The 18,858-nt window shown below is 40.5% G+C and overlaps 1 protein-coding gene across 3 annotated transcripts in view; it reads left to right on the top strand.

Annotated features, from left to right (window-relative positions):
- Positions 1–1,068: 1,068 nt before the first annotated feature.
- lrriq1 (leucine-rich repeats and IQ motif containing 1) overlaps positions 1,069–18,858 on the top strand; it is a 53,204-nt gene continuing 35,414 nt past the window's right edge. For 2 of the 3 annotated variants that reach the window (XM_033634590.2, XM_078167636.1), the window contains exons 1-13: positions 1,069–1,652; positions 4,087–4,183; positions 4,429–4,511; positions 4,618–4,738; positions 5,569–5,720; positions 7,097–7,171; positions 7,544–9,112; positions 11,206–11,358; positions 11,572–11,722; positions 12,262–12,455; positions 13,020–13,147; positions 13,326–13,399; positions 14,827–14,920. In XM_033634590.2, coding sequence (XP_033490481.2) covers positions 1,542–1,652; positions 4,087–4,183; positions 4,429–4,511; positions 4,618–4,738; positions 5,569–5,720; positions 7,097–7,171; positions 7,544–9,112; positions 11,206–11,358; positions 11,572–11,722; positions 12,262–12,455; positions 13,020–13,147; positions 13,326–13,399; positions 14,827–14,920 — 3,002 coding nt within the window. In that variant the 5' untranslated portion in view covers positions 1,069–1,541. Of the gene's footprint in view, positions 1,653–1,937; positions 2,013–4,086; positions 4,184–4,428; positions 4,512–4,617; positions 4,739–5,568; positions 5,721–7,096; positions 7,172–7,543; positions 9,113–11,205; positions 11,359–11,571; positions 11,723–12,261; positions 12,456–13,019; positions 13,148–13,325; positions 13,400–14,826; positions 14,921–18,858 lie in introns of those variants that run through there. The other variant, XM_078167635.1, reaches the window with a different exon arrangement.

Here is an 18,858-nt window from a genome sequence, read left to right as displayed (position 1 = left end):
CACAAAATTATCTTAAAGAAACATAAAATAACTGCTGGAAAACAGAAAATGACCACAAGGAGACAAACAACAACAACAAAGAGACACAAAATTACAAAAGAAAAGACACAAAATTACCTCAAAGACACATAAAACAACCACAAGAAGACAGAAAATACAGACACAAAATGTCTACAGAGACACGAAGCAACCACAATGATACATAAAATGATCACAAGGTGACAAAAAAGACTAAAATATACATAAAATTACCTCAATAAAACACAGAATTAGCACAAAGGGACTCAAACGACTGCAAAAAGACACAGAACAACCACAAGGAGGCAAAACAAGACTACCAGGGACAGGGGTTGCGAATTAGCTTCAGTTAGAAACTTGTATGCATGACATCTGTTTTGTATTTTATATGAAATAATGTTTAATGCATTTGTTCCTGATCAATAAACGTCTAAATAAATAAAAGAGACAGAAAAGTATCTCAAGGAGGCAAAAAACAATCAGATACACAAACTAACAAAAGACCCCAAAAATACATAAAATTACCTCAATAAACCCAAACAGCTACAAAAAGATACAAAACAACCACAATGAGACAAAATAAAAATCTACAAAGAGACACAAAATGACTAAAAAATACACTAATTTACCTCAAAGAGACACAAAATAAACACAAGAATACACTAAAATTGATTACAACACAACAAAAAGACCCCAAAATATATTGAATTACCAAAAATAACCCAAACGTTAACTGTTTTTACTGCAGTTTGTGTTATTGTACTTGAAGCATTCTGTGGCACAACAATTTCCTTTGGGATATATAAAGTGCTATTAAATCAAAATGAGTTAATGTCAGTTATCAGTATAACAGACTGTGATTAAAAAAAAATACAGATGCAAGAATGAATAAAAAAATACATGTAAATAAAAGTGATAAATATAAATAAATGTAACTGAAAGAAAAAAGAAATTTTGCTAAATATGAGTTGTAAAGACATTTATTGTGACGAAATGCTAACAGACTCAATAAGCTCATCAGGAAAGCTGGTTCTGTCCTGGGAGTGGAGGTGTCAGAGACGAGGATGTGTGTATATTTTGGCAGATATTAATAATCTATTGTTTTAATACTGGGCCCAGTGAATGACCCTGACCCGGGGAACCCACTGGTTGTTCTGCTTGTGAATGTCAATTGTTGTTACTGTAATGTGAAGTATTCTCAGATACAAGATTTTCCTTCAGGATAAATAAAGTTCTATTGAATTGAATTGAAACGGACATTTCCCCTTTGCCTTTTGTACGGTTTGTCCCTCGCGAGGTTACGTAGCTCACAGCGTCGTTTCCATGGAGACGGAAGTATCTTCTAGACGCGAACAGGACTTGTTCTACATGCCAACAAATACTGAAATGAACCGCATATTATCCAGATAAACAGCGAGTATGAGTATCAGCGGTAATATTATAAAGTTAAAATAACTTTGTGACGTCAAAAGGGCGTAATTAAAAGTAAACGTTAAACGCAAACGAGTCGCTGACGTTTTAAAATGGACGCTAATGAGATGTTTGACACGATGATGCGGGAGCTAAATGAAAAGATCCTCTCTGATGCTGATGGAAGTGAAGAGCAGGAGAGTTTTTCTTTCCATGAAGAGACGGTGAGTAACGTTAATCTCATTTTGAGGTGACGACACTGTAATATAAAATTAAATTAACTCTTTGACAGCAAGCTAACTGTGGCTAGTAGCCTAGCAGCTAGCTTAAGTAGCCTAGCAGTTAACCCTTTATCGTGCTGTCTAACCGTTTGGTAGAAGACATTTTGAGTCACTTTATGTGAATGAAAAATGTGTTGAAGTTAATTTAACCTGACTGAACTTGTTTGGGATTGTAATGTTAATATAATCCTCTAGGTGTCGCTGTGTCTCTGAACAGTCTGTCTCTACAGGAAGTTAGAAACATAAACAGTGACAGCAGACATGTGGGCTCTGTGGGGGCTCTGTGTGTGGTGGGTTTCAGAGGTAGGCATGTTTATTCGACATGTTTCAGAACCAGAGGTCTCACTGAACGGGTTTATGTAACTTAATACACAAGGTAAAATCTAATGAGGGTCCACTAAAGTGTTGATTTGGCCTTTTAAGGCAAAGGAAGTAAAGACAAGCAAATGTGACTAAAATGGACGAAGAAATAAAACAAAACTTTTTTTGTCTAAAGCCAACCAAACTGTTGAATTCACAGTTTTTGTAAAAAAAAAAAAAAAAAAAGGATGAATAGTTACTGTTGTTAATACCTTAAATTTAATGTTACATTACATACACGATGAAAAAATCTATATGATTTTTATTTTTTCACTATTTTTCAAATGTTTTCAAAGTAGGCTACTGTCATGGTAAATATCAAGGATACATCATACACCGTTACCGTGAGAGGTTATATCAACGTTTGGCAGAGGCCTGTATTTGATAACTCATGGAGTCTGTTAACATGAACATTGATTATTGTTTTATAGACCCAAGGAAAAAAATGCAAAGAAAAAAAATTCCATTGCTTTTTCTCTTAGTGAGGAAGTTATGTCAGTTTGACAGGTGGGGTTGAGCACATGTTTAACATATTTCTGCTGTGTGTTTTATATATTTCATTATGTTTTATGTTTAAGTATTTGTGTGTTTGGTTTCACCTGGCCGGCGGCAATTAGTCAAAGGTGAAAGTTGAAAGCTGACTTCTTTACACAGCACTGTCCTGTAGGGTTGGGTACCGTTCATAATTGAACCGATACGGTACTGGTATCTGGAATTCGGTACCGGACCGGTACCAAACGGTACCTTATTTTGGTACTTTTTAAAGTCTAAACTTCTCAGTTTCAACATTTTATTGAGAACATTTAGAAACAGTGCTGCACATTAACTTTTGTCTGCACATGCATTTATTTTGAAAATTCAATAAAAAGATTTAAATAGAAATAAATACAATTCTTAAATTGGAAGTGTTCCCCCTGCCTGCCTTGCATGTTGCGTCGCAAATATTGCAGCGAGCACTGTCTCCGTCGACTGGCGTAAGTGCAGCCAGACTTTGGACTGCTTTCGGCTCACCGTTGTTGCTGAGTCTGAGGTGCGAGTCATGCGCTCTCGCTCCGCCTCCACCTCAGGTACCGAAATTTGGCATGATTCATTTTAAGTGAATCGGTACTCGGTAGTACCGACGTGAATCAGTACCAAGTACAAAAAGTACCGAGTTTCGGTACCCAACCCTACTGTCCTGCAGGGCTGCCACTCACTCTAGAGAATTGGGACCAGGGGCATAAACATAGACAGTGCAGGCAGTGCGGTTGCACCGGGGCCCATAGAACTAGGGTGCCCATAGAGACAGCGTATTGGCCAGAGAGCAGATTCTTACATTCAGATTGCCACCTCAGAAATACTCCCATGTTCAAAGAAGAACTCGCATTTGATTTAAAAGTGGGGCCAACTGTTATATATGCTGTCATAAAGACAAACCCATCTCCATCATGGTTTCTTTTTTGTTTTGTGAAAAGGTCAGTAGCACTCTAATGAAATTATATGTTTACATAAACTATAGAACTAAATGAAATATGTTTTCCAGCCCAACTGAAAAGTAAAAATCAAACACCCCAAAAAGTGAGGTTTTGTTCCAGTTCTCAAGAAAAAGTGATAAATGCAAAACATCAAGGAAATTAATTTGGAAGCCAAATATTAAAACACACCACCGAGGAGTAAACGGACAGTTTGGGAGTATTTTCTGCACATCAGCTGACCTACCGCAGGTCTTATTATGCCTGGTACACACTTCACAATATCAGCCCTATTCTAGCCCAACGCAGCGACATACGGTGTCGGCATGTCTGTCATGTCTGTTGGCCAAGTCACGGCACGATTTTATGACTCCACAATCGCGTAATGTGACATGGTGTATTCTCATGACTTCTTCTCATGTAACCAGCCAGTCTTTGCTTCACTTTGTCTCTACAAGCTTATTAAATACACACGTTTGGATGTTTATGCAGATACAACAGCAGATAGAACCTCAGCTTCACTTTTAAACGTACCAAACTAACACAAACCAACTCTCTGACAGCAGGACTCAGATGATATCCCCCCATCTCTGCTCTGCTACTTTGAAGCCTCTAAAAGCAGAGCAGCAGTTTGTGAGAAGCTCATCCTCGAGGATCTTGAAGGTAAACAGCAGCACATAATGTGACTTTATACTTTTAGAGGCGTTCCTTCTCTGTGGTGAACCAGGGCACGAAATCAGCTCTTGTGTTTGGAAAATAGACACTAAATGACTCATCTAATCATCTTTCATGAATCTGTCAATTAGCTGTGCTGTATCAGTATGTACAGTGAAACGACCGACAGGTGATCCCGTGGCTGAGCGTGTTTCTTGTGATGATGGATGTGTTTTCTTTGAATTTCCTCTCAGCCTCCCCTCCATCACATCACACTGAGGACATGATGAACTTTCCATCTGAACTTGATGAGGACATGATGAAACTTAAAGAGCAGGTAAATGTCTCTCTGTACAGTCCAGTGTCAGTCTTCTCTCTGTATGACACATCCAGAATATACACGTTGTGACAAACTGATCTACATTTTTATTTTCCTGATGCAGGGCATTTGTGATGAGGAGAACGAGGAGAACAACACCTCCACTGATCCCTTCGTTCTTCCTTCACCCACAGAGACAGAAGCACTTTTCACCGATGTTGTTTCAGTGTGTCACAACAACGAAGGTACATGTTTAGAAGTATGAGGTGAAAACGCTTGACGCAGTGCAGTGTAAACCTCACAGGATCAAAAGTACAGTTTGAGTGACAGCACGATGGTAATTCAAAGTGAACAAACATGACATGTTACACACTGTAGTTTATGGCACAGGTGTGATGGATGTTGATGCTACATTACATCTCTTTCCTCTCTGTTCCTTTTTGTTTGCACTGTTGAGGTCTTGCTGAAGCTCTGATGTTGTTCTGAAACTGATAGTGGTAGAACAGTTGACCACAAGAGGTCACTGTTGACTCATTTTTGTTTTCAATTGTGACCATAGGGAGATTCAGTGATAAAGTTGTACATAATTAAACCTTTTGGACAGAGGATAAGGTTACATTTTCTAAAGGCATAACTTGATTTATAATTTCCTTAAATCCTGTCAGTGGTTGAATCTTTTTGACAATGTGTTTGTCATAAGTACGTAGTGTTTGATCTGATGGAAATACTCTAATTAAAATTATATATTCAACATTTTAAAGACTGTAACTGTTAAACCACCTGTATAGTTCTGACAATATTTGAAGCATGACATACAGTATATTCCTGCTGACCTGTCCAAGTGATGCCACATCATTCATTTATGATAATAGCTATATATGTTTCTACAGACATTATTTTGAGGGTTATTTTTGTTTTCACTGCACACTGTAATCTGCAATGAAAAATGGTAAAAGGGAAGACAATGAGAGGGGGATGACAAGCTCAAGTTAAACCTATAATGGCACCACTGCAACGTTTTCCTCATTGCTTGCGTAACTGTTAATGACGGCTTACATTTTTGTCCTTGTCACAGATGAATATGTGGACATAGAGAAGCAGTTGACGCTGCAATACGAGGCAGAGCGAAAGAAACGACACTGTGAGGAGATGAAAAAAGAGGAGCGGAGGAGACAAAGAGAAAGAGACTTCCAGGAGGAGCTGCAGAAGATAATGGAGGCAGAGAGGGTGAGTCTTACTCAGGACTTCTTCTCATAAGAATTCTTATTATACAACAGTTAGTTCCGACCGAGTAATTTGATTGGACGAGAGGCATTCTGTCCGTGAGTGCTGATACAGAGTACAACATCACTGGGACTTGTAACAGTAAAATCACTCCGCTCACAGGTGTTATAAATATAAATACAACCATTAATTAACTGTCACACTCGCTGACGCAAACTGACACTATAGCGTTACACCAAGAAGATGGATATTTTCCCCAAAATTACATTTGAATTAAATTATGAGTGGTCGTCAGGAGAGGACGAGGAAAAGGAAAGCCAGGACTCTTCTGTGCAGACCTCCAGGTGTGTTTGTGTAACATCAGCCGACCTCGACAAACTGGAGAGCAGCAAAAATGAAGCGAACACGGTCAGGAATTATCAATGATCATCTGATGAGGTACTGATGAGGATGAGGGAGAGTGGAAGCTGAATCCAGCCGTACCAACATCCAGGTTTGCCAACGTTTCATCAGCCGAACTGGACGAAGTTACACAGCTGCACATCAATGTAAATACAAAGTAGTTTGTGAGTTCCTGGCGTGTGTGCTGCGTTGCCTGGCAACAGACCGGGGGAACTGTTTTTTTTTTTGTTTTCGCGGTGCTACATAACATACTTAAATAATTTATTTCATCACCTATTGTTAACATTTCCTTACTCAGTATTGCTGTTTAAGCTGTTGTTGAACTGTTTTATAAAAGCAATATCACGCTCGAGGTCGTGACGTTGTACTGTATATCATCACGGCTGTAACTGTCTTCGGCATGAGGCCACAGGCCGAGTGCCTACAACCGAATCACAGCTGTGACGATATACAGTACAACATCACTCCCTCTCGTGTGATATTGCTTAAATATAGCAGATGTAGATTTTGGAAAATATTTCAGATGAGCAACTTTGTAATCCCCCTCTGTGTTGGGATTTATATCATATACATCTTACTGAAAAAAGGAAAAATAGAATCCAGTACTTCACATTTGTGTAATAACATATTCAAGATTCAAGATTTTGTTTGCTATTTGCTTGTGTATTACACATATAAAAACCCAATATGAATTACTGTTCCTCCCAGAAGAAGAAGAATCTATCTATCAAGAATAATATATGAAATAATAAAGGAAACAGACAACCTGAGGAAACTGCTGCATCACTCAGGTGCTCTTAAGAAGGAAAATGCCTCCTATACCTTTGAAGAATTCAAGTAAAGACAACAAGATAGATAGCTGATAGACAGTGAGGCCTGTACACTGTGTGAGGAAAGATATCAGAGAGAAAATCCAGAATTTAAAAAATGTAAAATATCATAATATATACCATTATCATGTTTATTTCTTTATCCAGCTCCATCAGAAGGAACTGGAGTTGATGGGGAAGAGAGCTCAGGAGAAACTGGAACAAGAGCTTCTGTTTCAGCAGGTATGGCTCAATCCTCATGTTGTCACTTGTCACCAGATGTTCAACCTGCAGAGACACAGCTGGGTGTCAGCGTCCTCCCTGGTTAATGAGTTAATTCAGTGCTGGGACTTCCATGTGAAGTTATTAGTCTTAATTCATCATTATTCAGAAACAGTGAGAGAATGTGGAAAAACATGAATCAGAAGTTCACTGACCTCAAACATCAGATTATTATAATCTACTCTGAGAGGTCGTAGCTCCGACTTCCTCTGCAGGTGTCGAGGCTTTGGGCTGTTTATGTGTTTATTGGTTTATGTTCTCATAATGAAATGTTTCTAATGAGATGAGACAACCTGCTTTGTTCTGACTCTCCTGTCTGTCTTTCCTAATTAGGAACTGATCAGCAACTTACAGAGACGAGTGGAGGAAGAGAGGAAGATGAGAGAGGAGGAGCAGAAGAGAATAAAGGATGAAGAGGACAAGAGGAGAAGGGAAGAGGAGAAAATTAGGATGGAGGCAGAGAGGAAAAGAATGGAGAAAGAAAGAAAAATAGAGGAGATGAAACTTAAAAAAGAGGAAGATCAGAAGAGGAGAATGGAGAGGGAGGAACAGAGGAAGAGGGAAGAGGAGAAACTTAAGATGGAGGCAGAGAGGAAAAGAATGGAGGAAGAGATGAGGAAGAAAGAGGAAGAGAGAAAGATAGAAGAGATGAAGCTTAAAAAAGAGGAAGAAGAGAAGAGGAGAATGGAGAGGGAGGAAAAGAGGATGAAAGAAGAGGAGCAGAAGAGGATGAAGGATGAAGAGGACAAAAGGATAAGGGAAGAGGAGACAAAAAAGATGGAGGCAGAGAGGAAAAGAATGGAGGAAGAAAGAAAAATAGAAGAGATGAAGCGTAAAAATGAGGAGGAGAAAAAGAGGAAAATGGAGATGGAGGAAATGAGGAAGATGAGGGAAGGGGAGCAGAAGAGGATGAAGAATGACGAGGACAGGAGAAGGGAAGAGGAGACAAAAAGGATGGAGGCAGAGAGGAAAAAAATGGAGGAAGAGATGAGGAGGAAGAAAGAGGAAGAGAGAAAGATAGAAGAGATGAAATGTAAAAATGAGGAGGAGGAAAGGAGGAGAATGGAGGAGGAAAGACACAAGATAATATTGGAAAAAAAGCAGCTGGAGGATGAAATCAGAATGATAGAGGAAGAAGAGAGAAAAAAGAAAGAAGAGGCAGAGAGGAGAGAGAGGAAAGAGGAGGAGGAAAGAAAAGAGTTGAAGGAGTCAAGGAAGAAGATGGAGAGAGATAAGAGAAAAGTGGAGGAAGAAATTAGCCTGAAGAAGAAAGAGGAGGAAGAGAGAGAAAAGAAGGAAGAGGAAAATGTGAGAATAGAGAAGGAGATGAAGGAAGAGGAGGTGGACGAAAACAAGAAAGAGGTGAACAAAAAGACAGAGGAAGGAGGAAGACTCAAAGAGGAGAGCAAAGAGAGAATGGTGCAGGAAAAGGAGGTGAAGGTGGAGGATGAAGAAAACAGCCTGATGGATGAAAATGAGAAAAAGAATAAAGATGAAACAGAAAACACTTTGGCCTCACAGCGAGGAGACGGCACCACCTGGACCTCCTCCAGCTCTGGTCCTTTACACAGTGAGTCCACAACCAGTCCCACCAGTACTGAAACCAGACCACCACAACATGACCCAGAGGAGAACATCAGTCAGACCTCCACAGAACAAACTGTGGACTCCACTGTGTCTGTGTTTTCAACCGTGTGTCTCCCAGAGCACACAGAGAGGAAGAGGCTGTCATGGATGAGAGACTGTGTCCCCTGGTCCAAACTGTCCCTCCGGAACAGGAGGAAGCAGAAAGGTTCTGTCCGGGGTCGGAGAGGGCCGAGAGGAGCTGCTGAGGCTGGCAGTCTGCCTCCTCTCTGTCCACACTCTCTGCTGCGGGCCACAGGCTGGAAATCCCTGCAGGAGGTAAGATTACCACAAATACTCCACCATGACACAGACACATTTACAGAACTGTTTATAAAGGATGAAGCTGTTTGAACACGTTTAACCATGAGAGTGCTGGAGCTTTAGGTCGAATCCCTCAGACATAAAGGCCAGGTCAGACAAAAGACTCACGACAAGACGAGTTGACACACACACTCCAGCTACTATTAACACTCCATTCTGCAACATTGTAAAAAGCTGCCATTTTGTGGCTGGATATAATTTGTAGCTTTTTAAACAAAACCAGCATCAGATGGACTGTATTCATAGTTAGTACGCCACAATTATATAAATAACCAGCGCCAATTCATCAGTCAGTGATAGTGTGTGTGTGGGTGGGACATAAGCACATACAGCGAGCAGTCACTGTGGAAAATTCTCTGAAACAGCACTGACACATGAACTGTAATCTCTACTTTAAAACTCTGAAATCCTGTTTAGGTGGCTTAGTAGACATTCACCCACCATAGCTATCAGATAGCAGGCACATCATGAGATATGTTAGAAAATTAAATAACTTTAAATAAAAGAAAACGACGTGGAATAAATGACAACTGTAAACCAACTGTGTTTGAAGTTACAGTAAGGGGCGAGGTGTCCTGTAGCTTTAATCTTGTAGTCAGGGAAACAGTTTAGTTAATAAACAACTTTTTAGGTTACAGTTTTGCTAACTTATCTGATCAGTGATGAGACTCAGGGGGCAGAGTTTCTGCAGATACAGACAAACACTTTTATCAGGTCATAAGTGATGATTCAGAGGAATTACCTTGTGTACGTTTTTTTTTTTTTATGAAATCCTGTATAGTATACCTTTAACCCTATGGGCCCGAACAACGCATAGTGCGTCCAAATTCACACCTGTTCTTCTCTGTGGATTTTCTCTGCGACCCTTTGTCATAGCGAGAAGCCACGCATATCACGTGAAACAGTGGAACCAAGAAGACCAAGCACTTGTCAGTAGTCCAATGTTTTCGCAGCGAAGATAAAGTTACACTAAAATTGTATAACAAAGCTTTCATACAGCTTTGCACACACATTACTCTTGGATGAATTACTCGCAAATGCACGCATATCACATGAAAGCGCAGGAGCAGAGCTTTCCAGGGATACCACACACATCATTGTGCTGTCATCCCATCACGCTATAAATCCAGATCGATTGTCTACAAAATAAAAACCTGACGAATTTCTTTACAATCCATTATACAGATCTTGTTATCAGTCACTTCATATAGTGAGGGATATCGTATCTTACCACGTCTTAGGCTTGCGTGTGTTTCTCCCTGTCTATCTACATTTGTAGTCCGGCTTTCAAGATGCAAATATCTCCATATTGTCCAGTTGACACTCCATCAAACTTTGTATGACAAGACCAGCACACTTCACCTTTGCGCACCCAGACAACTGTAGCCTAATTATGCATGCATGACAGGGCCGTAGTCACCATATACATATCTGATTCCAGAGAGTCTCCCCTCTTCATATATGGTAGAATATGTCAACTTCCATCTTGCTATGGTGAGATACATGTAAAAATGTAAGAATTTAGTGACACAGATTTGTTTTTTTCATTGATATAAAAATTAATATAAAATACAGGCACATAGAAGGACATGAAATGATGGCAAATCTGGTTAGCCCAGATTGTCCTGAAAAAAATATAGCATGTGTATGTAGCCTTTATAATGACTGTGATATGAGCTTAAAAGTAAAGGCAGTAAAAATATCCCAAAAAGGCCTAGGGCCCAAAAGGTTAAAGTAAAAAGAATAAAGTCTTGACGATAGCGCTCCTGGGGACGGGGGAGATGTTGCAAACTCACCTGCAGGCATACATCATATTGCATGTCTACAGTGTTTATGTGCTTACCCTCAGTGCCACAGGGGGGAGACAACAGTTCTGGACTCCAGCTTTAGAGTGGTTGCACTGAAAAAGCAGTAATCCATTTCTGACTGGTCCTAATATGATATTTGATATGATAATGACATATCTTTGTCATGTCACACACGCCAGCTTAACCTCTCAAAATCCAGACAAACCTCTGAGCCTTGAAACATCTTCACCTCTGTTCCAGGTGACCACAGTGACCCTGGAGGACTTACCTGGCTGTAACTTATCCACTCTCACTCAGTGTTCTCAGCTTCGGTCCCTCACGCTCAGACGCTGCGGCCTCAGATCTCTGGACGGCATCAAGCAATTACCACAACTCTGCTACATCGACGTACAGGTGGATTTTCAGTCCATATATAATGACTTTATTTTCTTAGTGTCTCTTGTTTTTCAAGGGAAGTTAAATAATCCATGATCTTTACTTCCAGCTGTTTTGTGCTGTTGTATGGTTGGATTATTGTTAATTAAATATCATTATCTCTTTATTCTGAAAGTAAAAATCAATACAGGCATGTTTTGTTGTGTCCTAAAGTCTTCTGTTTTGTCACAGGAAAATGACATCTCATTTGTCGACTGTGAAAATATGACCAGTTTACGGGTTCTTCATCTCAGCCACAACAAGCTGACGTCCATCCACGGTTTAACTGGTGCTGAAAATTTGGATGTTCTGGACCTCGCACACAACTCCATCACTCGCATTGGTGAGAATTGAAAAATTATAACCTTGTGAAATATAATTGTGACGTTTGGAATATGATTGAATAAGATTGTTGCCATTATAACATGATTGTGTCACATCTGAGATCTCACACTGTTTGTAGTTTGATTATTGTCTGTGTGATGTGTGTGTGTGTGTGGCAGTTTGAGATGTTTGTGAAATACTCCACAAGAGGGCAGCAGCTCTCTTCTGATGCAGCTCCTGGACTTCACTGACTTTACTACAATATGCATTGAAGAGTAATTTATTTACTGAGGTGATCTTGAGCTGAGGCTGAAGTCATAAATAGATATTGGCCAGGCGAGAGGTTAAACGCATTGAATCATATATTCAGCTGCTGTAATATTGTGTTGTGACTCCCCTCTGAAACTGAATCTCATAGGAGGGAACTTTTGGACCGTCTCATTTTAGATTATGTTTTTTAGACCTGCTCATGCTTTGTTTACTGCTCATATGTAGACTCACCCTGTGCTGTTTTCCAATCTGAATAAATACCTTCTCATTTTCCCGTCTCGTCTCCAGCTGGTCTGGAGTCTGTGAGGAGACTGCAGAGGTTGTCAGTGGATCACAACCAGCTGATCAGCACCAGAGGACTGAGGGACATTTACACTCTCCTGCACCTGAACCTCTCACACAACCACCTGGCAGGTGTGGAGGGGCTGGAAAACAGCGCTCTGCTCCACACACTGGACCTGAGAGCCAACAACCTGATGGAGGTACAAACAAACAGCTGCAGCTGATCACTGAAAGAACTGCTTCTGATGTCACTGTTCAGTGTTGAGAAGTCACTTGAGACGGTGGGTCACTGCTGCTGCTCAGCATGCACGATACCAGGGCCCTGTCACTTGTAGAACTCAATGAAAGGGAACTAACTGATGTTATGAGTTACATCACAGTTACACTAGTCAAAATGTCTTCCATGAGAATACGCTGTAAGAGACAGCTGGAGAGAATGTCCAGTTACTGAAGCTTATCTTGGTCTTTCTTTGGTAACTCAGTGGTAACTGCTTGATGAGAGAGTACATGCAAAATAAAAGTACATACAAACAAAAGTAATTATTATAATAACATATATAGCTTCAGTATTTCTGAATGCACCAGTGGTCAGCGGAACTTAACTTGTGGCCGACACTGATGTCTGCCAACACAGCAGGACTAAAACAGCTGACAGTGATGGACGAGGTCATTTAGGTGTAGCTGAACCAGCAGCAGCACAAAGTTAGTCTAACCCCACAGTGTGACCAGTGTTCACTGACAGCTGCACCCTGTTTTCCCATCAGCCCCCGAATCTGAACAACCAGGTTCTCCTCAGAGAGCTGCATCTCGACGACAACAGCATCTCCTCCCTGCAGAGCCTCACTGCGTGCTGGCTTCCACTCATGCTACATCTCTCTGTGGCCCAAAACAGGTTCAGTCCTCCAGTCTGACTCCATGTCTGTCTTTGCACCAGACCTGAATGTGATAGAAACACAGATGAGAAAATAACACAAACTGTAATCCTTTTTTTAACATCAACTTTTATATTGAATTAAGATAAAGTGTGTCCATAAAAATGGGTTCTAATTTGTCTCTCCCTTGTGTCCTAGAATTACCCAGCTGCCCTCCATGTCTGATTCTGTGTCCCTCACAAATCTGGATCTTCGATTCAACTGCATGTCAGGTAACAGATTGTCTTCATTAAACAGATGATATAAATCCTATAGACCCTTTTTGTGTTTGTAAACAGCGATGACATATTTGTGGGCGGAGCTGAACTGGTGGCAGAAAGGGACAGTAGTGGTGTCGGTGTGAGCGCCAGATAAAACGTAAAAAGCATTACAACGTTTATATTTCTAAACTGATTGCAATGAGCCATTTTTATAGCTAAGACCTACATGTAGTAGAAAAAAATTGTCTCCAGTTAATTATAATCTCAATATTTAGGCTGTAATCACTGCTGGACACTCAGTAGAGGAGTTTGTGTTCAGTTTATATGAACTGAATTAATGTTGTGGTGATAGATATTCTGCCATTATAAGGAACTGTAAAAACTTGTGTTTGTCAACCATGGATTTGTCTTATTGTTCTTAATTAATTGTTGTAGAGACGTCCAACTAAAAGGCCAACGTGACAACGGCCGAAAATCTTCGTCTACCTTGTGTTAAAACCCAGCGTCTGTACAAAACAATAACTCAAGCCATCCGAATCTCATGATGCACACAGTTTTGTACTTTTCCGTCATGTTCAGGATGTGTAATACCGAGATTTACTGTATCAAATGATTTTTGTTCATGAGCTTCTTTTCATTGTTTAATGTATTGTAGAACAATGTAAATACTGCTACCACCAGGTGGATGTAAATAAAGGCCCAAATATTACTTCATGCTCTAACTGTCGGGCTTTATGAATTACATATGTGAATATTATGTAGGTTGTTTGTTTACATCAAATTATAGCAACTGCAAAGGTCTTTGTTTAGTTTCAAACCGCGTCCTCAGTGACAGTTTTCTATAAAAACAAAGGTTATATTATTCTGTATTCCTGTTCTGACATCCAACGCCACAACAAGACATTTTTATTCTGGGTATCGTGACTGTTTCTGTCCTGTTGCCGCTGTATTTCTGCACCATGATGTGCACGCAACCGCTGTGACGTAACTGTGATGTTCACTCCAAATTGGTCTATTTAATCACCATAAAGGCTCACCAACCTCCGCTATGTGTGTAATGTGGACCAGTTTAAAACCTGGTGGTGTTTCAGCTTCTGTCTGCTGACTTCATCTTTCCAGTGTCTCACTCCCACTCAGCTGCACATTAATTTCACTTAACAAAAGACGATACAATAGCTCTAAATTTACCTGCACCACACCTTCAGTCATAAACACTCATGACTCTATTTTCTATGATGCTGCAGTGTTTATGCTGCCTGTCCAAGTGCAGTATATGACTCCATGGAAATAAGACGCATTAGTCCACAAGTCTCAGAAACACATCTCTGTTTCTTTCATCAAGTTGATGTAGCTCTGCATAACCAGATAAGACATGAGTGAAAGTGAGGAATAGACTGAGAAATAGACACTGACGAGGCAGAGTTGCTTTTCTCTCTCAGAGATCCAGAACGTGTGTGAGAGTCTGGAGGGATGTCAGTTCCTGCGAGAGGTCCACCTCACGGGGAATCCTCTTCAGCAGGAGACGGGCTGGAGGTAAGGTGATGGCTGGATGGAAGAGTTAAAGCAAATCACATGGGCTACTCTTTTTCTAGGATCTAAATTCAACTGATGATGCATCTGCTTTTTAGACCAGGCTGTGCTATTAGAGAGACAGTTCACCCCAAAATCGAAAAGACATATTTTTCCTGACATTGATGGATGAGTAGATAGGAGAGGAAAGTAGCTAAGTTAGCTAACCATAGCTAGTGACGTTAGCCTGACAGCGTTTCACCTGACCTCTGGGAACAGTTGACCTAGTAGGAAGAAAACTGTAGTTAAAGATAGCTAAAGTTAGCTAGTAATGTTATCCTGACAGCGTTCCACCAGATCTCACTTCCTGCCCTCCATCTGTGTCACATGATGGCAAAAAAGCTTCTGGAGAGAATGGCTCAATGGCTGATACACTCTGCAGCTCACACCAGAACAATCTAGTAGTAGCACCGTATGATGAAAAATATGTTTATTTGTTTTTGGGGTGAACTGTCCCTTTAATTTGATTTGCAGGTGCCCTGTACTCTGTAAATTTCTGGACGCCTGTTGACCTGAACTTTAGCACCTTCTCCTCTGCCGTACCTGCCACACAGTTTCATATCAAGATCGTGTAATCAGAAATTTCCGTCGTTCTTTCTGTAAATTCTTTGGACAGAAGTTTCAGTTTCAGCTTCCTTTGCTCTGAAATATCACTCGCCGTGTTAATGTTCAAAGGAACATACCAGTGAAAAGCTAGTATTTCTTTATCACAGATTCGGTCTACTGGCTCGGGTAGTCTAAACATTCCAGCAGAACACAGGCCTTCCTGTCCACTTCCCAGGATTAGCGCTGTGATCCGCGTCCGCTATTAGATTACTGCGACGTGCCACCGACATCTGCGCTTACGTACGCCGCACTAAGTGCTCGTAATTCCCCAAATATTGACACAACGGAAAAATCAATTACCCTCTCAGTGTCAATTTGCTCATTCACTTAACGTGCCTAAATATTTTACCCGAGTTGAGACAGTTGCAGTGAGTTTATGTGAAAAATATGCAATGACCACTCATACTCTTTATGCTTGTATTGGTTTGTCATGGGCTATGATGTCAGCTGTTACATGTTCATAAAGTTGTTTGGCTCCTCAGAGCTCCTCACACCCATTTAGTAACACCAAAATATGAAAAACTATACTTCACTTGCCCCTCCAAACAGCCCCGAATGTTTCAGCCTTGAAAATGACTTCATAACATCATAACTGAGAAGGGCTGAGTGTCGTAAAATATTTTATACTACTGACCAGTTGGTTCAAAAATATGGACATTTTTTATGTTCATACATTTTCTTGCTTGGTGGGTTATTCCCAAAAACATGGGTTACCTGTGGACATTTTCCCGTCTTAAGCCTTAACTGAAACATTACCTTAATATTTCATTGAACTTTACCTAACCTCCAATGCCAACAGTGGAATTAACCCTCTGTATTTCCACTCTCATGCCCTGGCCCTTTCATCCTGAGCCAGTGATAACACCGGCTAAATTAAAGTACCAAAAGGCAAGCGCTGGGAATTACCCTCCCTGTAGGCAGCCCCTGATCCAGGAGACGTGGAAGAAGAAAACACTGCGCCTGATTAATCAGGGCCACTTTAAGAGCATGTGGTTTGGAGGAAGTCTTCACTAAATGAAATACGGACTTGTGCTCGTACGGGCTGGAGAAGGAGGACGAAGGAATGTGAGCCAAGAACAGTGTTTCCCTCAGAAAGGAGGGTGAAATTTATATCAGTTTAGGAAAGGTTCAGGTTGAAGTCCAAGTATAGTCGCTGTAGATAAAGCTGTAAGGAGAGAAAGAGATTCATGGCATCTGAACTGTGATGGTCTCGCCTTCTTTTAACCATCTGGAAATAGAGCTCCCACGTGTGCCTATGGAGGTGTTGTTACCATAATCTTTTTTAAAATGGATCTAAAATAAAAAGCTTTAAGAGCTAAAGCCTTTGTTCTTTTGGGCCATCATGTTGTCTGTGTGTGGTGGCGTCATTATGTTACGCTACAAGGGGGCCAAATGAAGGTGAAAAAAATGGGGGGTGCCCTCAAGGTCACCAGGTAGAGTGTGCGGTCTATGCAGGCTGAGGTGTTGGCAGCGGCCCTGATTCTTCCCCAACCCATGGCCCTTTGCTGCGTGTCATCCTCGTTGTCTGTCTCCCTTTTCCTGTCACTCTTCAGTATAATAAAGGCAAAAGCCCTATAAAATGATCTAAAACCAAAAAATAGAATAAAATAAATAAATAACTCCTGGAGTGTTTAGAAATATTTTGATCATGTTTCTACATTCATGAATCTTTCAGATCAATATTTATTGTGTTTATTTTTTCAAAATTGATGAAAAAAACATGCCCGATTTTTGTATTTTTTTTTAATTTCTGACATAATTTCAATACTTTTATCAATTGTTGTGGTTCATTGACTTCCATAACCTTTTAGCCTAGGATGTACAGATTTTAGGGATATGAAGCTTTCTAAAATACTCTGAGAATTAATATCATAATAAGCAACAATACCAACATATGCACAGTTTCTGTTGCAGAATACAGAGGGTTAAAAAAAGACTTATTTGTTTGGTTGAATGTGACCGGTCTGTACAAATACACAGTTTGCTCCAACAGAAAAATGTTTTGTGCTTCAAAACCATCGCTGAGTGTTGTGCAGAGGTTATTACAGATCAGAGAGAGTCGTCTTTCTGAAACCAGCAAAACTCTCCAATTATTTAATGAGAATCATCCTTTGTAAACATCCACGACTGTTGGCATCCAATTATTTGTACGGAGGTCTTCTCTTCATTCTCCCAAGTGTGTCTAAGTGGCGTCCACTCTTGAATTGGATCACGTTCCCCACCTCAACAAGCTCATGTAACCATCCAAAGGTCCTATTTGGGTTTAGAGCTTCATTTAAAGAGCGCCAGCCCAACAACGTGCCCGAAGGGTTGGAACCTAATCCTGATCTGTGTCAGAGAGAGCAAGTGGGCCACATCAAAACTGTAACCCTCTGACAGAACACAGATCCTGTCCTCTGCGGTCAAGTTCTGGTCTCAGGGTGGCAGCAGGCTCGGTGAAACCGCATGCGATCAGAGCTCAGTATGAACCGTTTATACGGGTTTAAATCTTCTGCTAGGCTTGAAGAAAAGGGTCAAACCACCAGAATGACTCCATCATCAGCTGTTTTTTTTTTTAATGGATTTAATACTTTACCCTGTGCTTTAACTTATCATTTAAAACAGTAAAATAAAGCTGTGTTTTAAATGATCCAACAAGATCTACCCTTAAAAATCTATTATAGCCATAGATTGGTAAAACATCTTGAGATATCCACGTAAAGAGATATAGTATGAAATAAAAAATGCTCAAATATTTATAAAACCCCACATTATGAGCTGGTGAAATGAAAGGTTTGCCCTCAGCATATGTTTTATCCTCCTCTGGTGACACAGTAGACACGATTTAAGAGCACATGGTGCTCTGGGAATCAATTTTGCAAAACCCAGTCCTTCAAAAATGTTTTAAAAAATTGACTTTGTAGCCCGAAGGCTTGTATTTTTACGGGTTTTATTGTTGCTGTTCCCTTGTGTCCTGTAGAGTTTCCAGCTCCACATTTTCCCACTGAACACAGACCACATTTGGCCTCCGCTAGTGGATGCTCTGAGTCTGTTTCTCTGGCAGATAGTTGGGATTCCTCTGCTTGTACATCCTTAGCCTCAGGCAGCAGTTACCTCTCCCCCAGACTCTCAGCCACTCAGGGCTCCCCTCCAGTTTAAAGGCTGAAACTACCTAAAACACACCGCGGGGAGAGTTTTTATCCAGAGTAGCTTCACTCTTACAAAACAATGTGAAGTTAACAATAAGGTTAAAATGTATTTACTGTAATTAGATCAGTGTAGAGGACAAAATGTGCAGTTTACAGAACAGCATGTAC

Source organism: Epinephelus lanceolatus, chromosome 5 (assembly GCF_041903045.1).
Source record: "Epinephelus lanceolatus isolate andai-2023 chromosome 5, ASM4190304v1, whole genome shotgun sequence".
In the NCBI taxonomy this organism is placed as follows: Eukaryota; Metazoa; Chordata; class Actinopteri; order Perciformes; family Serranidae; genus Epinephelus; species Epinephelus lanceolatus.
This window is presented reverse-complemented; position numbering and strand designations above follow the sequence as displayed.